The sequence below is a fragment of the Plenodomus lingam genome (genome assembly GCF_022343315.1).
Source record: "Plenodomus lingam strain CAN1 chromosome Unknown scaffold_20, whole genome shotgun sequence".
NCBI lineage: Eukaryota > Fungi > Ascomycota > Dothideomycetes > Pleosporales > Leptosphaeriaceae > Plenodomus > Plenodomus lingam.
Window position 1 is genome coordinate 1677036 of NW_027093974.1, and position 24148 is coordinate 1701183.

General features: G+C 45.6%; 10 protein-coding genes across 10 annotated transcripts; 5 read left to right on the top strand and 5 right to left on the bottom strand.

Moving 5' to 3' along the window:
- Positions 1 to 9331: 9331 nt before the first annotated feature.
- IAQ61_011569 (uncharacterized protein) lies at positions 9332 to 10608 on the top strand (the record flags this gene model as incomplete). The annotated part of the gene is made up of 2 exons (XM_066099260.1): positions 9332 to 9643; positions 9793 to 10608. Exons 1-2 carry the CDS (start codon positions 9488 to 9490, stop codon positions 10606 to 10608), a joined length of 972 nt encoding a protein of 323 aa, XP_065950779.1. The 5' UTR covers positions 9332 to 9487.
- Positions 10609 to 11139: 531 nt separating this feature from the next.
- IAQ61_011570 (uncharacterized protein) lies at positions 11140 to 11917 on the top strand (the record flags this gene model as incomplete). The annotated part of the gene is made up of 3 exons (XM_003844088.1): positions 11140 to 11317; positions 11566 to 11795; positions 11888 to 11917. 3 exons carry the CDS (start codon positions 11140 to 11142, stop codon positions 11915 to 11917), a joined length of 438 nt encoding a protein of 145 aa, XP_003844136.1.
- Positions 11918 to 12168: 251 nt separating this feature from the next.
- IAQ61_011571 (uncharacterized protein) lies at positions 12169 to 13287 on the bottom strand (the record flags this gene model as incomplete). The annotated part of the gene is made up of 1 exon (XM_003844089.2): positions 12169 to 13287. The coding sequence occupies one exon, from the start codon at positions 13285 to 13287 to the stop codon at positions 12169 to 12171; it is 1119 nt and encodes a 372-aa protein (XP_003844137.2).
- Positions 13288 to 13835: 548 nt separating this feature from the next.
- IAQ61_011572 (uncharacterized protein) lies at positions 13836 to 14390 on the bottom strand (the record flags this gene model as incomplete). Its single annotated transcript, XM_003844090.2, has 3 exons — positions 13836 to 14057; positions 14112 to 14227; positions 14282 to 14390. The coding sequence occupies 3 exons, from the start codon at positions 14388 to 14390 to the stop codon at positions 13836 to 13838; spliced, it is 447 nt and encodes a 148-aa protein (XP_003844138.1).
- A 247-nt stretch (positions 14391 to 14637) lies between these two features.
- Positions 14638 to 16109, top strand: IAQ61_011573 (uncharacterized protein; the record flags this gene model as incomplete). Its single annotated transcript, XM_003844091.2, has 2 exons — positions 14638 to 15692; positions 15744 to 16109. The coding sequence occupies exons 1-2, from the start codon at positions 15003 to 15005 to the stop codon at positions 16107 to 16109; spliced, it is 1056 nt and encodes a 351-aa protein (XP_003844139.1). The 5' UTR covers positions 14638 to 15002.
- A 179-nt stretch (positions 16110 to 16288) lies between these two features.
- On the bottom strand, positions 16289 to 16585 carry IAQ61_011574 (uncharacterized protein; the record flags this gene model as incomplete). Its single annotated transcript, XM_003844092.1, has 1 exon — positions 16289 to 16585. The coding sequence occupies one exon, from the start codon at positions 16583 to 16585 to the stop codon at positions 16289 to 16291; it is 297 nt and encodes a 98-aa protein (XP_003844140.1).
- Positions 16586 to 17260: 675 nt separating this feature from the next.
- On the top strand, positions 17261 to 18376 carry IAQ61_011575 (uncharacterized protein; the record flags this gene model as incomplete). Its single annotated transcript, XM_003844093.2, has 2 exons — positions 17261 to 17684; positions 17810 to 18376. The coding sequence occupies 2 exons, from the start codon at positions 17261 to 17263 to the stop codon at positions 18340 to 18342; spliced, it is 957 nt and encodes a 318-aa protein (XP_003844141.2). The 3' UTR covers positions 18343 to 18376.
- Positions 18377 to 19349: 973 nt separating this feature from the next.
- IAQ61_011576 (uncharacterized protein) lies at positions 19350 to 20225 on the bottom strand (the record flags this gene model as incomplete). Its single annotated transcript, XM_066099261.1, has 3 exons — positions 19350 to 19939; positions 20027 to 20090; positions 20148 to 20225. 3 exons carry the CDS (start codon positions 20223 to 20225, stop codon positions 19350 to 19352), a joined length of 732 nt encoding a protein of 243 aa, XP_065950780.1.
- Positions 20226 to 20442: 217 nt separating this feature from the next.
- Positions 20443 to 20707, bottom strand: IAQ61_011577 (uncharacterized protein; the record flags this gene model as incomplete). The annotated part of the gene is made up of 2 exons (XM_066099262.1): positions 20443 to 20638; positions 20697 to 20707. 2 exons carry the CDS (start codon positions 20705 to 20707, stop codon positions 20443 to 20445), a joined length of 207 nt encoding a protein of 68 aa, XP_065950781.1.
- Positions 20708 to 22127: 1420 nt separating this feature from the next.
- On the top strand, positions 22128 to 22466 carry IAQ61_011578 (uncharacterized protein; the record flags this gene model as incomplete). The annotated part of the gene is made up of 1 exon (XM_003844095.2): positions 22128 to 22466. One exon carries the CDS (start codon positions 22128 to 22130, stop codon positions 22464 to 22466), a length of 339 nt encoding a protein of 112 aa, XP_003844143.2.
- Positions 22467 to 24148: the final 1682 nt, after the last annotated feature.

Genomic DNA, 24148 nt, shown 5'->3' on the forward strand with positions numbered 1-24148 from the left:
TTCCTACGCTACTGTGAACTACTCTTCTATATAAGCTAGAGGGAGTTTACTATTAACTAGATTAACAAGTTAGAACTATTAGCAGAGAATTTTATTTACTAGTATAAGTTACTCTACTACTATAGTAAAGTAGACTAGTTACTATCTTGCTCTATTTAGATCTATTACCTACTCTACCTTATATCTAATACTAGGGATTTTAGACCACCTATATACTATGCCTAATAGTCTTTAGAGAGACTTATTAGTCGTATTAAGAAGATAGTAACTTCTCCTTCCTAGAAGCATATTAGTTTAGAGTAGAATATGCTAGCATACAAGCGTATTGTCTACGCGCGATAGCTTAGGCTTAGTATAGAGTATAATATTAATAAAAATATAATTATAACTTAGCTACAAGAGTACTATCTAAAATCTAAGTCTTATAGTAGCATAGATACACACTAGGGACGTATCCTAGATAACACTTATACTATAATTGTAACTATAGTGCATGCTATATAGACACGCGCCTAGGATATAGTTATATATAACTATTGCATACTCCTAAACAGGTGTACTATTAGGGTTTTAGGGAATTATAAAGATAGTAACTACCCCTAGAGCACCACGTTTATTATATATTACGCTGCTAGAAACAATTATAATAACTATATTTAGCTCTCCTTTAGGATAGTAATATACCTATTTTAAGATCTAGTGTTGCAGGAGGGATATTAACTAGATCACGGAGCATCTTAATCCTAATCAATCCCGATTAATCCTGGTTAATACCCCTGTATAACCCACTATCTGATCAACTGCTAGCTTACTGCTAAGTGCCTAATAAAAAGCAGGAGCTCTAGTAAGGAAGGTTTACTAATTATTTACCTTCTAGTAAGGGTAGCTAAAGCTCTATATATATAAGTACGATCGTAGTAGATACAATCTAATAATCTATCTCCTAGATTATTCCTAACCTTAGTAATCTAAATTTCTATAGTTATAAGCCTAGTTCGCGCTTTACCTTATTAAAGATCGTCCTATCTATTTAAGCGTATTATTTAACTTAGACACTAAGCTAGCAAGCTTTACTCTTTATACTATTTCTTAAGCAAAAGCTTACTTATTACTCTTCTACTATAAGCGACCAAATCCTAAAGGGGGATATCCTACTTACTAGATTAACTAACTAGCCTACCTAGTACATTTAATTTAGATACTATGCCCTAACTAAAGGGATCTAGGCAGAGGTAGACCCTAAGGCTCTAGATACTAAAAACCACTTTAAGAATAAACCTATTAAGCCTAATATACTAACAGATATCGCGCTATCTAATATAACAAGCGAACAGTACAAGCTCTAAATAGCTTAGTACCAAGCCTGCTTATTAGATTAGGCATTAAAGTTATTAGTAATCTAGAACCTCTTTATATAGGTTAATAATATAGTAGATTAAGGGATCCTTACCTTAGCCTATATAGAGCTTGTTAATTAAGGAAGAGTAACTCTCTAAGCACTAATCTAAGTGCTCTATAATAACCTAGCGCTAATAGACTTAAGCGCTACAACACTAGCGAGATTGCAGTATAAAGCTTATCTTGCTAAGGCAAAGATAAGTGGCTAAGACGCTAATTACTAGTAGAAGGAGTGGACAATCCTATATACGTAAGCTAAGGTATACAACGTTCCTAATATTAAAGGATAGCTTATAGTATAGGATTATCTTAAAGCTCTATCTACTAGGATCTTACTAGATTAGGGTTAAAACATGTTTTAAAGGATTATTAAAAAGTTAGTAATAGGAGAGCTAACTTATAACCTCCTGCAGGTTGCTAAGATCTATTTATTACTACTCTAAGAGAATAACATAAGATTAAGCTCTAAGGGTCCTAGAGTGTTTGTAATAATAGGAGCTCTACCTTCTAACTAACCTAAGAAGGAGTCTTTATACCTATATAGTAGATCTTACCTATAGAAACCTCCTAAATACAAAAACGTTATTAAAGCTTAGACTAATACAAGTAACAAGCTTACTACTACTTAATAATTAGAGATTAAGAAAAAGATTAATAGGAATCTAAAATTCAAAGAGTTAAGAAAAGCTCTAATTAAGTCCTATCCTATTAATTAAGATTATAGTGGTAAGGCAAGCACAATTACCTATCTAGGCAGTATCTAGGCGGCATTAATTAACCCTATATTAATAGCGGAGAAAACGAACAGGATCTATTTAACTATAGACTTTAAAGCTTACGCTCTATTAAAGAGCACTATCTTTAATAATAGGGGTGTAGTGCACCTAGTTAATAATATAAGCTACCTAGAAGAAAGCTTGTTTAGATTAGTTAAATATAAGACAGTTAAAGCAGGAACTTAAGCTTTTCTAATCTTAGGTAGAGGGACAAGAGTAATCCCTAATACTCTTAATAGACTAAGAGGTCTAAAAACAGAAGATTTAGTGCTTACTAACGTGGTATTAGTAGAAGGTTTTTATATAAATATTATATTAGAAGCTTAATTACTTAAAGCAGGAGTTTAGTTCCTTAGGCTAGATACTACCTTGTAGTTTAGATTATTAGAAAAGAGCGTTGTATTAGCTAAGTTACTACGCAAGTTTAACTTAACTTTCCTAGAATAGAAGCCCTCTACTCCTTATCTAATAATCCAAAGCATAGTGCCTAAACAACCCTAGTAATCCTAGATAACTTACCTAAGACACGATAGTGAGGAGCTTTAGCACTAATAATTAGGCTATTTAGGACCTAAGGCGCTTAAAGCTCTAGTTAAGTTAGTAATAAATATTAGGATTAAAGGAACTCCTAGGAGCAAATGCGAGCACTGCGCTATTACACATGCCTAATAGGTTATATTAAGATAACTAAGGGAAAGATTACCACGTCTATACTACTAGGTATTATAGGATCTATTTAACATGCTAATAGGTATAGCTTATAAGCAATAGATCTTAGTATTAAAGTATAACTACTTAGGAAAGCTTTATACCTATCTACTACAAGCTAAAAACCTTAATAAGATTATACAGGTGTTTAAAAATTTTAAGAGCATAATACTTAACTAATATAAGCTTAGTATAGTTAAGATTATACAAGATAATAATATTGTAACGCTCCCTTAGCGTAGCAAATCTTGCTTTTAGATCTAGGTAGCTAATAATAGTATTAAAATTAAGAGCTTACCTGTATATACCTATAAACCTAATAGAGGAGCAGAAAGAGCAGGGTAGGAGATTATAACAAAATTAATTAAAATAAGGATTAGTGCTAACCTACTAACAAAGCTCTAGCCTAAAATTGTTAAAGCAGTGACTTAGCTCTATAATATAAGCCTGTCCTATGCTTACAATATAATATTACCTAACAAAGTGCTAGATTATTAGTTTACTAGATACTTTAGGTAGTAGCAACTAGAGTAGATAAGGGAGGCAACTGCTAATCTCTGCCCTAATTAGAGCGGAATATACGCCTATAGCTGTTAAGCTTACCCCCTTAATAGAGATTAAGCAGCTAGGCGTTACAAGAGGGTTTTTAAGGTGAACCCTTAGGGTTATATTAGATATCTAGTAGGATATAGAGTATCTAATATATATAGGATATAGATCCCCTTACTTAATTAGATTATTATAACGTAGAATATTACCTTTAATAAGGATCTTTTCTATAAAGAGAAAGATTAAGAGCAGCTTTAATAGTTAGAGGCTTAAAAGATAGTTAACGTTATTAGTAAAGATAAGATCTATAATACAGGAGAAGTATATAAAGAGCTTAATATCTTTAATTAGCTTTATATTGCAGTAGAGTAATATAAGGAGTCTAGTAAGCAAGGAGGACTAAACCTAGCGCAGGAGCTAGGGGGTAGGGTAGAGCTAGAGGAGGTAGATAATTAGGCTAGCTAGCCTAGTAATTCATAACCCCCTAAGCAGACACCTCTAGCGTAGGTACTAAGCACGGCTAGCTTAGTATAAAGGATCTATACAAAGTCCCCTAAGCTAATAGGGCTCTAAACTCCTAAACTAACACTAGAACTAAACTTTAGTATAGGAGATAAAGGATCTATATAGGTTATAAATTAGGGTTATACTACCTAAGATAGTAGTAATCTAACTTACTTTAACGCCACGATAGGTAGCTCCTAGGAAAGACCTAGAGGGGAGAGTGCTATTAGTAGGTTACTCTATAAGAGCACGGAGATAGGTAAGGGCACCCTATCTAGCCCTTATAGGGGTGGTAAGCAGAGCTCCTACCTACCTGCTTTAGGACTAGATTCTGTATCTCCTGCAGATCCCTTACAAGCGGCACCTAGAGCTCCTAGAAGAAGTAGAAAACCACAAGTTAAAGGACTACTACTAACGCATGTTAGTAAGCAAGCTTAGGGATAGGACCCTAATAAACTACTAGGAGGATCTACAAGTATAGGGATATATATAGTAATAGATCTATTAGATATAGATCTAATTAGAAATCCCTTATACAATCTTTTAGTATATCCTAAACTAAACGCTATAATCCACGCTGTGATTATAGTAGTAGTAGGGAGTAAATCTCCTAAAAACCCTAAAAGGAATACGCACTAGGACGCTCTATAAAAAGAGCTAAAATAATAGAAGGATCTCTATAACTACTAAATAGGATAGTAATTTAGAGATGTAGTATATAAAGAAATTAATACTCTACTAAAAGCTAGTACCTAGGAGGAGATTAATAGGCTAACTAAAGGAGAGTATCTACTCCTACTTAAATAGGTGTTTATATATAAGCTTAATTAGGATAGTTACCTAATTAAGTGTAAAGCAAGGATAGTAGTAAGAGGAGATCTATAGCTTACTAACTTAATTTATTTAACCTACGTAGCTACCCTAGTAGCTTAAACCTTTAGGACTATAATAGCTATTAGAGCTAAGTTTAACCTTAAGATATATTAATATAACATTGTTAGAGCTTTCCTTAACGCCTTAAGGGATTAATACCCTATAGTTATCTATAAGCTACCTAAAGGATATTAAATACCTAGGAAGTGCGTTAAGCTTAAATAAGCTCTATATAGATTAAAAGACTTACTATTATTATAGTATAATAAGCTCTTAACTACACTCTAAGAAAATAAGCTTATTACTTCTAAAGAGGAGCTATGCCTATTCTTTAATAGAGATTGTAGTATCTTGTTAATATTCTATGTAGACAATATCCTATTGCTCTATTACTAAAACTACGCAAGCTAAGCTTACAAAGTTATCTAAGCTCTAAAGTAAAGATATACTATAGAAGAGAAGGGACCTATAAGCTAGTTTCTAGGGGTAAGAGTAATCTAGGATAGAAAGAGATAGATAATAACACTTATTTATAATAAATACATTAATAAGATTGCAAAGAAATTTAATCTAGTAGAGATAGGAAAATTCCCTACTACACTACTATTAAGTAAAGATATTAAAAAGAGCACTAAAGAAGCCACTAAAAAGGAGATTAAGGACTATTAGGAGCGCGTTAGATTAATCCTTTACACCTTAATTATAGTGCGCCCTAATATTGCCTATGTAGCCTCCTAGCTCTCCTAATACCTTACTAACCTATCCAAATAACACTTTAATGCGGTTAATTAAGTAATCGTCTATCTATACTAAACTTAATACTAATTAATCTAATATAGGAATAGGGATCCTAATAAGCATTTAATTAAAGTAAGGTAGTATATAAGATCTATTAATATATAATATAAAAATAACTAACTATAGCCTACCTCTCTATTATTAACTAGGTAGCTTCCCTAAGGAGCTCTATCACGCGCGCAAAGCGTGCCTTAGAGTCTATAGGGGGCTACCTAGGTTACCCTATCCTAGGATCTATAGGGGGAACCTTAGAGGAGCTAGAGTCCTTATCTTCTAATAAGGAGCTTTAGGCGCCCTTAGCTATAGAAGCAGCCTTGCGCGCAAGCTTAGTAGCAGCAGCAGTAGCTTTTACTAGCTCCTGCTATTTAGCCTTGCTCTCCTTAAGGAGCACTAAGACCCTTTGCTTCTTATCCTTAAGAAGGTCTTAGCTCTTACCTACCTACTTCCTTACTAGGAAGGATAGCGTAGAATATTAGGCAAGCTTAAGGCTATTAGTTTATTAGTATAAGATCTTACTAAAGCGTTATAAAGGAAAAATTTTTGTATAGATTATATATATTAGGATATAGCTATACCTAGAGGAGCACTACTAGTACTAAGTCCCCCTACTAGAAGAGTTATAGTACTTGCTATTAGACTTATTAAAGAGCGCTAAGCGTAGATAATTTAGATAAGTTTTAGTATAATAAATACTAGGCTCTCTATAGTAGGAGGATCTTAAGGTCTCCTTAGGAGCTAGAGAGGGAGTAAGGGTAGGAGTAGGGGCCTTAGGTAGGGTCTAGGGGGGAGCAGGAGCTAAAGTTAGAGCTAGAGTAGTAGGAGCTAGAGCAGGAGCGCCTTACCTTAGCTTTATAATCTTAGCTATAGTAGTAGTAGCTATACACTTAGCTACTACACACTCTATAATAGCCTTACGCTTAGTAGTAGCACGCTTTTCTTTAGTAGTAGTAGCTTTAGTAACTATAGCTTTAGCTATATAGGAGGTAATAAGGGCAGCGTAGGTAGAGTAAGTATAAGTAGTAGGTTTTAACTTTAACTAAGATATAGGTTAGTAGGGATATAAGTATAGTTTAGATCTTTAGGGTTATATAATCTTATAACTTAAGCTATAGTAAAAGATTATAGTTAGGTAGATAGAGTTATAGAGCTTTGTCTAGATAATATCTACGCGCGTAAGCGCAGGCTAAACAAGGAAGGCGCGCTAGTTAGTATCTAAAGGGTAAGCTAATTTAACCCTTTAGATATATAACGCTCTAATTAGCTATACTACCTACTAACTATAAGCGTAACTACAATAATAAAAGATCTACCTATACCTAGGGGGTGTATTATAGGAGGGATATTAACTAGATTATAGAGTATCTTAATCCTAATTAATCCTAATTAATCCTAGTTAATACCCCTATATAACCCACTATCTAATTAACTGCTAGCTTACTACTAAGTGCCTAATAAAAAGCAGGAGCTCTAGTAAGGAAGGTTTACTAATTATTCACCTTCTAGTAAGGGTAGCTAAAGCTCTATATATATAAGTACGATCGTAGTAGATATAATCTAATAATCTATCTCCTAGATTATTCCTAACCTTAGTAATCTAAATTTCCACATCTAGCTAATAACTCTAAATAGGCAGGAGTACTTTAATAGCAACAGATATAACCCGCTGCTGCTATAGGCTAACTAGCCTAACCTTAGAGGATAATAGAAGATAACAATAGCATTAAATAGATTTAAACAATAACAATTATTAACCTTGTAGGAGTAGCTATAGTTTACTATAGACGCAGCGCTTAACTTTAACCTAGTAATAAGCTATATATTATTAATAAACGCGGATAGTCTAAGACTAACTACCTATAGTTAAGTAAGATAATAGGTCCACATCTAGCTTTATAGTACTAGGCTCTTTATACTAACACTATTACTATATAATATACTAGCATTTATTAGGTAAGTATATTATCTATATATTACGCTAGACTATTATTAGACGTACTAACTTATACTAATTACTGCGCAGTTATACTACTTGTATACCTATTTAATTTATATTATACTGCGGTTTTCTAAAAATAAGTAAGGTACGTAGTGGATAGCCTTATAATTACGCGGGTATAGGCTAATAATTAGGCAGTTTTAGGCCTGTTAATTAGGCGGGTATAGGCTATTAATTAGGCAGGTTAGGCCTAGGGACAGGACAGGCAATAACGTACTAGTAGTTTATATAAGGATACTAAAAAAAATCTAATACTATTATTACTATACCTAATACTTATATTTTGTCTTTTGTAAACCACTTTATATACTCTACTAATAGGTCTATTATAAACTACTTTATTTACTCTACTAATAGGTCTATAGTAAACTATACTATATTTATACTACAAAAAAGTAAACCACCACTTTAAACCTATTTACAGGTATACACAAGGTCAGTTTACACCTATATAGTAAACCCCTAGCGTACCATTCTACAGTAAACAATTTTTTACCGTAGTGCCAGGCATGATCAAGCTACCGTTATCACTTAGTAAAGACCATTGGTTGATACCTCCCACAAACTCCGGCAACGACATGTTGTGGAAGACAAAAGTTGAGCCGCTTGAAGTGAGGGTAAATAACCCTGTGATCAATGTCGGCGTTTGAAGACGTGTCTCGCTCAATCTCAAGCCCTGCGAGATACTATAGTATCTACCCCTACAATTGAAATATCTGATCTTTGCATTAGCCAATTCGAGGCCCTCTTCCTTGCACCTGCACTAGCTCGCTCGCATAAAAGCCGTCTCGCAACAGCCATCAACCTGCGATTGCGAAATCGATTGCCGCCCTATAACCATAATCGGATCCTTCTTCAATAAGAGCTTGTCCACATCAAAGAAAGGACAGGTCAACGAGCTGCTCGAGACCCTCTGGGTGGGGCGGGGTGAGAGGGTCATTTTGTATTCGTGGGTTGAGACGGTGGACTCACGAACCTCGAATTCCACACACATTCTGTGAAAACTCTTGAGGATGAAAAGATTACGATATCTTGTCTCTATTGGCTAGGCCCCAATTAGCACTTCCTGGCATCGGCTCGTCAGCTCGACCAACCCCTGGTTTAACATTTCCCTCTTAAGATTCCTCCCCAACTCCAGGCTTTCTTGAGTTCCTGCCCATAAGGTTTCAAGGCTTCTTTCTCCCAATGGTTAAATACGGTGCACTGTAGCTCTAGTTCATGGTCGATCCGAATTAGCGTAAAGCCCGCGCAAAGTTTATAGCCGTGTTGAAGGTTGCTGATGGGAAGGAGTTGGGCGCATAGCTCGAACGGTAGTAAGTAGAGTTAGTATTTAAGTATGAGGAGATATATCGTTACCGTGACATGGGCCTGAAGCTTTTCTTGTTGATTGTTTGGTGGGGAAGCTTTGCTAAGGGTTCCATGGCGTCGACGGTGGTGTATTGACGTGGATGGGATTACCTTGGAGTGTATGGCAAGTATCATGGGTATCGATTGAGAAGCAAGAATGGGGCATGGCACAAGTTCTTAGAAGAGTTCAAAATTGTACCTGTGTCAAGCATAGAATTCCCTTCAGATTCATGGAATTGATAGTTGTGGTTGGCATCGTGTGGGCTACCGGTACCACATACCGAGCTTCATAGCCAATCACAACGTAGCTCGCCAAACGTCGCCGCTCCCTCACCCTTGCCCTTAATCACTACTTACACTGTCACACAGCACAGTCATCCTTCGTTGCACCACTACAACAACTGACTGATCTCACGACAACTAGTCTCCGAGAAACAACTACTTCGCAGCTTCACTACACACCGCAGTCTCCTGTTTTCATCTAGTCGTTAAATCCGTCACAATTTCACGAAAAATATTCACCAGAGCAGCCAAAGAGATGGGTAGGGGCGGCCGGGGTGGCGGTAGTCGCAATCCAGCGAACCAGTCGAGAGAAACGCAGGTGTCGAAGAAAGTGAGCTGGTTATTGAGACATGGAGCTGCTTCTGAGGGTTTGAAGTTGGGGAAGGGTGGGTATGTCAATGTACAGGATGCGGTAAGTTTTGTTCTAGATTTCATTGTTATTTGGGCTTGAAAAAACGTCAGCGAATACAATCCATGGGGGAGTATTGGGGAGGGAAAATGATTTTGAGACATTCCATGGCTGAATGGATAAAAGTTGGCGCAAATGCTAATTCCTTCCAGCTCAATACCAAAACCCTCAAATCGTTAAGCGTCACATTCCCAGAGCTACGTGAAGTAGTAGCCAACAACGACAAACAACGGTATTCCATGATCCTCGCTTCAGCACTTGACGGAACAGACACTGCACAACCACCACAGGAGAACCCCGAATCAGACAAACCTTCGGACTACCTCATCCGCGCCAATCAAGGCCACTCCATCAAGGTCGACACCGATGGCCTTCTCACCCCCATCACACAAGAAGCCGGTAACATTCCCGAAACGGTGATCCACGGCACTGACGAGCCAGCATGGAACCTCATCCTCAAGAGCGGTGGTCTACGACGCATGGGTCGTAATCACATACACTTTGCATCCGGACTTCCTGCTGGATTCAAGCCACTTGCTCCCTCCACCGACTCTGCAGAAGATCATAAAGAATCTGCGCCCGTGATCTCGGGCATGCGCAAAAACTCGTCGATATTAATTTATATTGACATTGAGGCTGCACTGGCCGCGGGAATCAAATTCTTCGTCTCGGAAAACGGTGTTATCTTATCAGAGGGCAATGAGCAGGGGCTCTTGCCGTATGAGTTCTTCACAAGGGTGGAGAGTCGTAGAGGAAATGGAGATGTTCTGATGAGCGACGGGAAGTTACCAGATGGCGTTGTTGTTGATATGGAGGGGTGGGAGAAGGAGATTTCGGAGCGACAGGGCAAGGGGAAGAGAGGAGGGAGAGGAGGGGGACCGGGTGGAAGGGGAGGTGGTAGAGGTGGCAAGCCAAAGATTGCAGATGATTCGAGGGATTTGATGGCAGGAGTTGGGGAGGCGGCGTAGTTGGGATGGACTTGACATAGGTTCAACCGGAACTTGGCGGACCTACATAGCGATATTGGAACCTCTTACCGGTAGGCAAAATACAAATGCATATTTCGCTCGCTATGCTAAATACAAGTGCAATCCAAAAACAAGGCAGGGATGCACAACATATCGTCCGTATACCGTACCGGTACCACTTGATCATGAAACACGACAACAACAACAAATAATCTGTAGATTCAACTACAGCTACTAACGCCGTACAATTACCTTCTACAACAACTTCAACAACTTCAACCCCAAATAAACCCAAACATCTTTCCCCCACAGCACATACCCGGAATCCCTGTCCCGGAACCCACAACCCCTCATCCGACGCCACCCTCTCCCGACCCATCAATCTAGTCTAGTACCCGATAACACACCCACACCATACACTCCATACACTCCACACACGCCCATACTCCGCCCCTATCCTCCATACCATCAGCAACCACACCGTATCCTCCTGATATCCTTCCATTCCACCACCAATACAACCAACCCACAATGTCTGCATATGCATCCGCCTACCCGCCCGACACCCCCTTCGACCCAGCCTACAAGGCCTTCTTCGAGCAATTCTACGCCGTTTCGGATGATCCTGGGGCGCATGAGGTGTATGTGGAGAACTTCACGCGGGATGCGATTGTGATTATGGCGTCGAGGAAGGTGGTGGGGCGTGATGGTGTGTGAGATTTTTTCTTCTTTTTATTTGGTTGGTGTTGGTGTTTGTATTTGCATCTACGGAGTTTTTTCTGTTGTCTAGTTGCTATTTTCATGTGATTTCTTTGAGGGGTATTCGTGTATGATGCATTGGCATTGACGTCGAGGGGCTGTGGAGGATGGGGATAGGATGCTGGTTTATGTTTGATTGTACTCCCCCATATCCACCATCAAATCCAACAAATACCCTCCTCCTAACCACCAAACCAGCCATCCTCGCCCTCCGCCACTCCATGTGGGAAAAAGTCGCCTCGCGCAAACACACTGCCTTCAAAGTCTTCCCCTTTGGTGCAAACAGCAATGAAGTCATGATCTACGGCAGCGTCACGTACGGTTTGAAAAGCGGGGGGGAATCCAGTTTGGATTGGGCGGCGAGGGCGCATTTGGTCAAGGACGACGCGGATGGGAGGGTGAAGATGGATTTTTATCAGGTTTATCTTGTAAGTCTCAGGATTTCTTTGACGTCGTTGAGGGATTGTTTGTTGTACTGTTGGGGGGATGAGAAATATTGTTTACTGACTATCTGGAATAGGATACGGGGGCTCAGCCACAGGCCAAATGAGTGGAGGGTGCGGTGAGATGAGACGGGTGGACATGGTTATCATGTGGAATAGTTTGTGGTGAAAGTATAAGTATTGACTAGAATATTTGTACAGAACCATGGACCCGAAAAACGCCCTGAATGCAAGAGCTAAAACGCTACACTAAAACAAACCGCAGAAAAGGATATGCCCACACAGGCTATCCAAATTGCCAAACTTCGCCAGGAGTTTTGAAACCGAATAAATGGAAGCGAGGTAGTCAACACTATTCTCATGCACCAAGTGCAACAAGCCTACTCTTGATGTCCAACGGCCTCATGGCCTGATTAATAACCACACTAGAAATAGTACCCATGTTCACCACAGACACATAGCCCGGCGCAACTTCACTCGCCAACACTTCTACACACTTCATCGCCTCCTCTTTCGAGATTGGTGTCCGTATTGAGCCCTGCAGTTGCTGGAGAAACGTAGCCATGGAAAAGGAAACGCGTATACCGGGGCGATTTGCGCAGAGAAGAGAGAGAACGCCGAGAACTTCTGGTGTACGTTGAAGCGCAGCTTTGCGTGCGAGTTCAGCGGGCGTAGGTGCAGACGGGCCAATTTTCGCAGCTTCTTGCTTTGCAAGGATGCGGTCCAGGAGATTTGTCTTGCGTACTGCGGCGAATTCGGTGATTTTGGCTTGGACTGGCTGGTTCAGGATCGCGGGCTCGTTTTCTTTGCCCAGAGATGACCTATTCTTCTTCTGCGCACGGCCGTGTTGTACGCTCTCCTTGAATTCACGGAGTCGCTTGCGGCCCTTTTCTTGCGCGGGCGCAAGTGCAGCCAACGATTCGCATGCTGTCACGTCGGCGAGAGGGAGCTGGGCGAGGAAGCTGGACATGGCGTCGTCATCGAGAAACGTCTCCATGCGTGCGTGCTTGATATCGGCCTTCCTTGGTCTTCCACGACCGCGCTTCGGCATAGCAATCGGGCGTGTGGCTAGATTTTGCGAGATGCGCCATTGTTGCCATAAACTGTCCAAGCCTTCCTTGAACATATCCTGAAGACCTTCCTCGTTCATGTGCGTCATTCCATCCATGAGTGGGCTCTCATCCTTGATTTCGATACAGATCTTGCCGCGGCCATAGTCGGAAAGGTAGTAGGGATTGTGTCGTCCAGAGGGTCCGTGGTCAAGGATGCCAATCAGGAGTCGGACGTCGTCGACTGTGACTTTCCGTTGCCGCCAAACCAATGTAGTCGATGCAGTCAAGTCCCGTAGATCGGCAGGTGTCGAAGTGCCATTATGCGCGTAATGCAGTGACAGCGCAGTGAGAAAGGATGAATGTAGTGCGAGGAGACTGACCAGCTCGGCCGGGAGCTGGCCGGGAGCAATAGGAATAGGCGACATGGCGGGTGATGATATTACAATGGATACGGTGTTGAGATAGAAAGGATCAATGGCGAAGAGAATGCGTAATGAGGGTGTGGGAGAGGCGACTGCATTGTTTAAGGACCGTGGGGCTGGCCATTGAAGGGGGAGTGGGAAATGGCGACCAACGCGTTTTCCGCGTTCGCGTCGCGTCGAGCCCCGTGCATGACCAGCACCAATCAGCGTGCACAAGTCGAGAGACCGTCCGTGTGTTCGAGACATGCATTCTGGTAACAGAAGAGCTTCCTTTCAACTGTTAACAGTTGTTTGACAATGCATCTTCTCAACCGCAGTGTTACAACACCGCTCATACAAGATCACAGTCAGAATACTATTATTCATTAATGCAACTTATCATTATACTTGAGATACTGAGATGAGAAGACTTGCGCCTATATACTCCCGTGCTCGGAGCATATGCAACGCCCTCTGCCCCCTCCGACCCATGGCCAAATCTCAGGTCGTCAAGCTTCTGATAGTTTATATGATACAAGATCGTGCAATACCTACAAGACCCAAACCAACGCTTACTTGCCACCGAACAAGCCACCGAGCCAGCTCTGTGTCTTTGCAGCTTTGTCCTCAACAACGGCATCGAACTTGTTGGCGGCAGCGTTGACCTGCTTGCCAGTCTCGTGGTACTCCTTCTCGGCTTGAGCCTTGGCCTCTTCAAACTTCCTCTTTGCTTCTGCGCTGTAGGCGTCGAACTTTTGCGCCGCCTTCTCGGCTTCTGCATTTGCTTTACTAGCCTGTAGGAGTTAGGATGAGGTCATTGATGTGGTTGCGAGACAAGCCAAACATACATATTGTGAGGCAGTTGCGCGCACTTGCTCGTAGCCCTCCTCGGCCGCCTTTTTTGCTTCCTTGTCCTGGCCTGGGACATCGCCCCTCAACCTGCGTGCAGCGTAGGCGGCATCGTCTGCACAAGTCAGCGGGAGATGCTACCTAGTCGTGGTGTACTGGGAAGACGTACGTTCGGCCTTCTTCTCGGCGAGTTTGGGATCACCTCCCGCGCTGTACAGGTAGTATGTAATTCCACCGACAGCAGCAACACCACCGAATGTAGCGATTCTGCGAGACATGATTTGAGTTGAGGTTGAAGTTGGTGGGATTAGTGAAGAAAGTGAGAAGAACTGAGTTCTGGAATGAGCAAGGGAGGGCAATATTCCAGCTTGTGCGAGGGGAGAGCTGCGATGATGATGTATGTCTTTCAAGGAAGACAGGCGCAACTGTGACGTAATGCCTCAAGGAGCTCGCTCCAGCACGCGCTGCACGGTCCCAAGCCAGCAGCGCGAACTACGAACTGGGTACCGTAGCAGACAAACGATAGTACTCTAGAGTATGCATCCGGCCTCTTTGCATGTGCACATGGCGTTTGCTTGATAATTCACTACCTTTTTTGACAACCTGTATTTTAAACACCATTTGTGTGGTGGGTTTAGCAGTGTATTCTTGATTCGGGGCTTGGAACTTGGAATTACCGGCGTGGTTTCGTGAGCTTGCATGATAACCCCGTTGGCAAACCCCCTAATCCTGAGCGGTTGACAAGACGACTGACCGCTCTTGCCTGCGAGGAGCCATAAGGCACATGGTCCTCATGCTTCCACGGTAGTAAGGTGCAACGGCGGGTCGCCTACCTATATCAAGAACTCCCAACCAGCCTCAATTGTGCGACACACTCGACGCTGGACAGCATGGCAGACCAGCAAATCGCCCTGGTCGACCACACCAACGGCGACAACACGCCCACCTCACAGGCGCAACAACCGCCTCCTGCACCAGACTCGCATATTGACGTCCTATTTGAGAATCAGCGCGGCTGGTTTGTCTTCGGCATACCTCTCTTCTCCTCCAAAGCCCTATGGAATTTCAGGATCGACCCAGCACCCTGGGTGGACGCCAAATTCAAGCCCTCGGCAGTCAACATCACAAATGCACAGGTGCCCGACCCCAGCTGGGTGTGGGACTGGAAGAGCTGGTATGTGGACATGAGTCTCGATGTGGATGAAGAGGGGTGGCAGTACAGTCTTCTATTCAAAGGCTCGCCATGGCATGGGAACCATCCGTGGTTCCACAGCTTCGTGCGCAGGCGGCGATGGCTACGGAAGCGTGTCAAGCAAAAGATCCCGCCCAAGACGAAAGAGTCGGTAAGAGAGCGCATGTTTGGCGAGACATTTAGTGTTGGGACTACGTTGGCGAGAACGGGCACACTAGGAACGATGAGCGGGCTGGGGAGCGAGGAGCAGTCTGTCGACGAAGAGGTCAGGGACATTGCGACGCTGATGAAAAAGCTGAAGAGAGCTGCGATTGATCGCGAGAAGATCGTCATCATACACAAATTCATCAATGACGGAGGGGAGGAGCTATACTACTTGGCCGAGCAGGTCAGTTGTCCTTCCATACCTCCCACGCCAACCAGCTAACCATATTTCCAGATTCCAGCCATCATGTCCATGCTCATTTTTCAAAATTCCCGCCGCCAGCTCCTCTCCACGCTCATGGATCGTTTCGAATCTGCCCGCGACCACCGTGAATCTCACAAGAAAGAGAACAAGCCCGAAGGCGATGCGGAACAGCGTCGCATAGACAACCTGCTCAAGGCTGTCAAGGCTGCAGACAACGAGTGCAAGAAGCTCGAGTACTGGAGCGATATCAGGAACCTGACGGAACAAGGCAAAGCGGGCAATGCGACGGATCCGTCCATGGGCTGGGACGATAAATGGCAGGGACTCGACGTTAGCGGCGCCAAGCATCCTGAGCATGATGAGGGGAGTTTGGACGATAAGTTGAAGCCGGTGTAATCAGGGTCGAGGAATAGGCGTTTTGAGGAGTTGCATTAGGGTATACCAAGGGCGCATGTACATGTTCAGCGTTCTGACAAGTGTGGCAGATATTCACATCGTTGTAGTCGTACATAATCACGCAGCGGACAACTCTGTCTCCCTTTGACCTTGCTCTTCCCAAGATACTACTACTTGACTCACTCCTTTACAAGTCTAACCCTCATCGGCCCTTTGATCTCCTCCAACCTCTCGACCCTGACTACTTCTCCCTTCTGCAGCACCTCGACTTCCCCCGCCTCACGCTTCTCCCACACGACAGCTCGGATAGCATCCATAGTGCTTCGCCAATCTGGTGCATTTAGTGTCGAGAGTTCGGCGGGCGATAGTGCACGTGCAACCTCCGAGGGGCAGATGGTCTTTGGGTAATCGCGGGCCGTGAGAAGCCGGTCAGCATGCCGAGTGACGATGTCCCGCTGTGCGTCGTCGATAGCCATGGAATCGAGTGTCTTGGGTCATTGGAGAATGCTTGGGAGTGGAGGGACAGCAGGCTTGGAGGTTGTGATGCAGACGGCTTGGGACGTGCTACAGCGGGGTTGGAGCTACGCAGACATGCAAGGATGACTCTCGCTTGTTGCACTTTACTGTACTTGCATTGGCCAGGAGGGTTTCATCACCCAACGGTCTGCTCCATGCTCTCTTCGCATCCAAGACATCCAAGGGCCAGACACTTATCTCTGGCATGATCAATGGAGATGATTCTGGTCGTGACTCCATGTTCAGAATTTGCAACACTCGATACCTAAACGACCTAAAACCACTCGCACGGCGACATCGGCCCCCGCACGACTGTGCAACCTTGTGGATGCCAAATCGCAAAAACACACAAACCCGGCTCTCTTGGCGATCTCGACAGCATCTCCCAGCGGCTCAATTATGGACCTCCGTTCCTAGCTCCCCAAGATCGGCAGCAAGGTAAGCCAATCCCTTGACGGACGTGGCTCTCTACCCAATCGGCTCCTCTCCAAAAAAAAAGCTATACCCACGGTTATCTGCGCCCATATCACTCGCGGGTTGTGGTTCATTCCACGCGGGCTATATTTCTGGGGCTTGCAGCTTATTTGCTTGTTGAGCAGCTTGCATGCTGCGTGGAACCGCTGTCAGATTTGTCAATGTCCTCGTTGGGATATATACCCCACGCTGCCCGGGTGGCGGGGCGCGTCCGCATCGTGCCTTCTTTGGTTCTTACTTCTTCCTGTTCAAAAGCTGTTGAGTCAAGTCCAAGGTGCTCCTCGCTTGCCAGATCCATTCTTCCCTTTTCTGCAAAACGAGACTGCTCTTCTTCCTCAAACCCCCGCCCAGCACTGTCGCAGACATCCGGTCCAGCGCAGTGTTCTCATACTCAAACACCGCAGTCGAAAGGATTCTGGAAAATGGCAGAGCCAAGTACGCCAAAGGAGGTACGCAAGTACTTGCAGCAGAGCCATGATCGCATCTTTGAGAACAACAAGAAATGGGCCGAGGAGATGAGGAAGAAGAAGCCAGAGTTCTTCAAGGACTTGAGTGCTGGCCAGTCGCCCGAGTATTTGTGGATTGGTGAGTTGTCATTCCTTTCTGGTGTTGAAGACCGTGGCATGGCGGGGCTCTACATAACTCAATCCCCACTACCGCATCATTCACTATCCCCAGTCAATCGCAATACTAAACCCACCTTCCTCCAGGCTGCTCCGACTCGCGCATCCCCGCCGAAGCCATCACCGGGCTCGAGCCCGGTGAAATGTTCATCCACCGCAACATTGCCAACCTTGTCAACAACATCGACCTCAACGTCATGTCCGTCGTCAACTACGCGGTGCGCCACCTCAAAGTAAAGCACATTGTCGTGTGCGGGCATTACGGCTGCGGCGGCGTCAAAGCCGCCATGACGCCCAAGGACATGGGCCTGCTCAACCCCTGGCTGCGCAACATCCGCGACGTCTACCGCCTCCACCAAAAGGAAATGGACGACGTGATTGCGCATGGCGGCACCGAGGAGGACAAGTACAATAAGTTGGTGGAGCTCAATGTGATTGAGCAGTGTCGCAATGTGATCAAGACGGCGGCGGTGCAGCAGTGTTGGGCCGAGAATGAGTTTCCGGTTGTGCATGGGTGGGTGTTTGGGTTTGAGGATGGCTTGCTCAAGGATTTGAAGTTTGATCATGAGGGCCAGCTCAGGGAGATTCAGAAGATTTATGACTTGACCAAGGATGCGTAAGTGGGATGGGGGATTGTTTTCTGTTATCTTTGGGCTGGGGGGGGGGGGGAAACGAGGGAATGAATGGTGCTTTTAGCGAGGTGTTGGTGGTGATTGGTGATGTTGATGTAGAAGATGTCAAAGCGGCATCGATTTGTGTAGAGAATTCCACACATGAATTCATAGAAGTTTTCCTGCGCAAAGAAACAAGTAAATATTTCCCCCTTATTTCTCCAGCCGAGTTCGTACAAGCGACCTCAAACGGGTTCAAAGTCTCCTAATGAACAACCCTCTACAAATTACCTAGTCTTCTCTACAAACAAAGGATGACCCTCACCCCCCTTCCTCACACCAACATTTCATTATATTTTCAGAACCATGGCACTGTCGCTGTCACTGTCTCTATGCATCCACACCGCTCTGTAGTTTAGGAATACATATGGCATACGGGCTCGCTGTGACACTAGTCTAGGGGACGTATAGCTGGCTACTTGTCCAGAGAAGCCAGCTAGGTAGTAAGTGAAATTTCAGAGGAAGGGGGGCTTGAATATGAGTGTTGGGAGAGAGGGCTGGGCTGGAGATGTGTAGAGGTGTGGAGTGTGGAGTGTGGAGTGCGTGGTTAGTAGTACAAATAGTATGCCACTTGAATGCCAAGAGTACAATGCACGAAACCGTTTCCCATTGAAGCAGATTAGATTTGCAATGAGATATCCCTGGATATTGGCGGAATACGGTACATATAGTTCAAGCCAGTCTCTTCTGTACAAACTCATGACGCTGTACCTAACGGTGAGCCGAGGAAAAAAATGTTGGTGCAATATGCAGGGTGTCCCTGCGTCTAGCAAGACAGCGTGGTTATGGTCATGTACAATCTCGGGTGTGTTCTATTACTACCTGGTGATGGACAATACTCTGCGCCGGTAAAACGCCTACTGTGAAGCAAGTAAAGCTTGTGGGGCAAACAACTTTGACAGCCTCTGACGAATTTCTCTAAACAAAAAAGGGGGCATGTGTATAGACAGCTCCTCTTAGCATGCGCAGCCCTCGCTTGCGCCCTCTGTCCGAGCACTGCCCAGGTTTACACGCGCATCCTCTTGCCGGCCTAGGTTTGTTTGTCCACCAACCCCACGGGGTCCCTTGAGGCTGGTCTCTGGAATCGCGTTTGCAATGGCTGTGAATACCTCGGCAACATTTTGGCCTGTCTTTGCGCTCGTCTCGAAGAAGAGCAGACTCTCCTCATCGGCATACGTCTTTGCCGTCTTGGCGGGCACTCTCCTTGCGTCTGCGCCATCCTCTGCTGCCTCTTCCTCGCCTTCTGCTGCCGGTGCCGCATCGGCGTCCTCTGAGCTCTCCTCACCAGCTGCTGTAGCTAAATCGGATTTGTTTCCTACAAGCGCGATGACGATGCCTGGCGATGCTTGGCGGTGTAGCTCGGCTACCCAATGTTGGGCTTTTGTGAGCGATGATGGCTTTGTGATATCGTAGACGACGAGTGCGGCTTGGGCGTTACGGTAGTACATGGGCGCGAGGGAGGCGAAGCGTTCCTGGCCTGCCGTGTCCCAGATCTCAAACTTGATAGTCCTTGTTGGGAGGTTGCATTTCTGCGTGAGGAAGGCGGCTATCCGTCCTGTTAGCTTAATGTTTCAGGGTAAATTGCAGCCTCTCTCCTTGTTGGGATAAAGTTTTCTTGCATGCAAATACGTACCTCCGATAGTGGGTTCCTTGTTCTCTTGAAAGTCATTGTTGACGAAGCGCATAACAAGGGAGGACTAGACGGCTGCTTAGCTTGCCATATCCAAGTCGAACCTACAGAGGGAAAGTGCTACCTTTCCGACAGCTGCCTCTCCTAGTAGTACCAGCTTGACGCTGCTGCTAGGCTTCGGTTGCGCGGATCCGTCCGCCATTCTGTTGACACTGGCTGCTGCGGGTTGCGGTTGTAGTTGCAGACGTAGATGGCGGCAGCGAGCAGTAGAAACTCTATTCGGTGTATTAAAGCGGTATTCTACGTTCAGCCAGGGGTGGAGCGTTGGGAGCGATTGAAGGTGGTTGTCGCCGCCGCGGGCAGCTGGCTAGCGTCTGCCACCCAGAGCAGTGACGGGTCGAGTGCACGTGACACAATGACTAAGCGGGAACATGTGGAATGCATCGTGACTGCCCTGTGTTGTCGAGTTTTCGCGCAACGTATCTCAGATGCAAGCATGTACAATATGTGACGAGGAGGCTCCAGAAGAAATAGCTCATCGTGATCTCCAACATCCTTAATCTTCCAAGGCAAATCATTCGACTCAGTACTGTGCTGAATTTCCATGGGACGAACCTTCTCAGGCTGTTAGCCAACTCTTCCTTCATCCTCCGCTGTAAAACTATGCACATACAGTAAGTACATCACGATAAAATCATCAGACAAGTCCCCTGCCTTCTCACATGCACGCATTTCCACAGCAGAAATGTGCATAACTACTGGGATTTCAAGCCTCAAATTCGATGCCTTGCAGCTCTACATGACCCATGATGGCAGCTCGGACTTTGTAGGTACATAGCCAATGTACAAAAGAAACCTCGATCGGCTTGGCGACGTGCAGCCGACCACATTAAAATGACTCAAATCTGCGGCGTGGTAGGTAGACCGATGAAGTTCACGTACACCTAGTATAGTTGACAGCAATTACACTTTCTTTGGCGGCAAAGTCCACCAGGTCGCCCCTTGGATATAGTGTAGGTACCTAGGTACGGTCACAGTCAGCCGTCCACGCGCCCTTGCCAGAAGTCGGATACGGCAGCAGGTACTGCTGAGGGTGTTGTTGGTGGCATCCTCTTTCAGCTTGACCTACATCATCACGCTTGTGCTGGAGTCCCCATATGGCCATGGACGGGCAGACGCGGTAAGATGTACTCTGGCGTCATTCGTACATGGTACATAGTACATACGTTGCTTGCGCAGTAAAGGACTTGGTAGATTTGGAGTAGGGCTTTCACTGCTGCTTCCCCAGTCAAGCCGAAGTTGTTCGGTCCAGAAAGAAGAAAAATATTCTGGAAGGGTAAGGCGTGGTTGACGTCACTCTGTGGAGTCGCCCTAGATCGGAATATTAATAATGTTGATGTGTGTACAACGATGTTGTAGTTAGCTTGAAGCCTGTTGAAACCGGATTTGGCGGGTATTGAGTGGAAGGGCCACGGTCCAGCCGGGACCAAAAGCCAGCGCACGTGCAAGCATAGGCGCCCAGGGCCCCCTACCTAGACAGGTAGGCATGTATTGGCATGTGTGGAGGTACATGGACAAAATGCACAAACAGTGTGGACTTGTGGACTTGTCTGTCTGTCAGTCAGTCTGCCCGTTGGTGTACTAATGTTCCAAGCAACTTTGAGCATACTACCGATTACCTCGCGATAGCATGGTAACACGACAGTAAGACACATACGGTGGATTGAAATCTTGACAGAGTATTCGTGGACAAGAAATTATCGGCCGATGGTGGCGCCTCGACCCCTCAATTCAAGGGTCTGGCGCTGCACTGGCTGCTCAGGGCTGGCCTAAGGTAGTGACATCCACTGCCATGGGATTCCACAAGTGGAAGGCGCCTGAATTTCTGGCCCCTCAGCACCTGCATGTGTGTGAGTGGGCAATGGTGAGTGTAGTGAATGCACAAATGCAGAATGCCATGTCCCCACCACCACCACCACCACCACCGCCACCACGATGCGAACACGTTTCCTCTCGGAACTGTGTACCAATGTCATCGGGCAGAGAGTAGTGTGGGCGTATGTAGAATCGAGTCGAGTCGCAAAGCCTGAGCGCGTAGTACGAGATGAGGGACAGACAGGACAGACACATCATGACAAGAGAGCAAGCAAGGGTAGAACTTCGCAACAAATGTCCGGCCAACAGCTGTTTCACAAGCCCTCTTTATCCTTGTCTCGTTTCCACGATCTCGACCGGCGCAGCTTTTGGCGATCTCAGCTCGAGTCGGACGGCCGGCAGAGTTCCAGACATGGAGTCGCAGGCCCAGTGCGGCTTTTCCACGGCGGCTGCTGTCAGGGCGTCATGTGTCGTCGACCGGGCAGGCAATGGTGCGGCACCACCTCAGCCGACCCCACAACAGCGAGTTGGCGAGAAGAGGAGGTGGCTTGATGCCTACAGCGTTTAGCGTACTAGAGCGGCCACTGTCGTCCAGTGCACAGACGCAAGAGCGAGCGAGAGAGAAAGAGCAAGTGAAAGAGAAGAGGGTGGACAAAAGATCGATCGCGATGATGCCAAGCCGGAATCAGCTCTGGACTCTGGGTGGGGATGTAGAGTAGTAGCATCTTGTTTTTTTCTTCTTCTTTGAATTGTTCGATTCTTTTCATCCTATTCGGCATGTGTTGCACGCTGTACGCAGTAGGCAGTGTATGTGTACTCTAGTAGGGTAGGTATGAGATGAACAGCAGAGACGACGATGCCGACGAACATGTGTTCAGGTAGGCGGTGATCTTCTGCGTAGCGCTTTGCCCGACACAGGAGCGATCGGCTGGCCTTGGCCTGGACGCTGACATGACACGACACAACACGACACGACACGACGCGACGCACAATTCTCTCTTTCGCTCTCTTTTTGTTTCTTTCCTTGTTTCATTCTCTCTCACACTCTCACTCTCACTCTCACTCTCTTGCTCTTTCTTTCTTTCTCTCTCCAGACATGGCAGTCAAGCGCTTCTCGGTTCCCCGTGGCCTTTGATCCGCCCACCGAGGGTTGGGGGCCCAAGCGGCTGTGCTGTTATGGACAAGCGCTGATCGGCCTTGCCTAACGGGGCCTAGGCAGTTGCTGGTGGGAATCGACTTGTGATTGCTCGAATCATAGCAGCAGCGAGGCCACCCTTTACATTACTTAGCAGTACTGCGTACGAGTACCGTACTATCTACTATCTGCCTACACGGTACGGTTACAGGCAGAGGATAGAGAAGACTCGGTAGACGAGTGCCAAGTTCCAATAATGCGCCGGGAACATGCGCGCGCAGGCACGATGAAGACAAAAAAAAGTACTGTCTGAATTCCTTGTGCTGAGACAGCGAGAGACCGCAATCAGCGCAGTGCGCCACGTAGAAGGGACATGATGCGGCGCAACTCGAGCCCGCGGAGTCGCGGACCAGTCTGCCAGTGCACTGGGGGGTGTGCTCTTTTATAGAATCGGCCAGAACAGGCTACGGCTTTCGAGGCGCGGCAGCTCGTCAGCCACGCAAGATGTGCCAGGTACTTGCCTGTACCTGGCACAGTACTGATGTGGACTGTGGATTGTGGAGGGAGTTTTTAGTACCTGGCAAGTACAATATTGTACTTTTATCACTCACTGATCACGTTGGCCAGCCCTGGACTGGTGCCGGACGACGTCGCAGCTGACCCTTTCCCTTCTCTTCCCCCCCCCCCCCCAATCCCCCGAAAGCCGCGTGCCATGTTTGCAACTAAATAATAAAAAGTTCCGTGGCTGCCATCTTCTGCAACAGTCTCACTGAATTTCCGCTCCCTCCCTCCCCTTCTCCTCTCCCCACCTCTGCTGCAGCGACTCGGCAACACCCACCCGTTTCAACCGAGACAGGCCTGTTTGAATCCGACCAGAATATACCACGCAATCAGACGCTCAAGGCACGAGCGTCTGTGGGTGGGGTCATCGCATTCCGGTATCTAGCATCTGTCACACACATCGGACCAAGTATTTTTTTAGGACAACCAAGCAAACACTCCCTCCACACACACACACACACACACACACACACATATACACACAAGACAAACCCTGCCGAGGACACTGTACCGTACCTTGAAAGAGAAAGTCAGTATTCCACCACCCGTCGTTA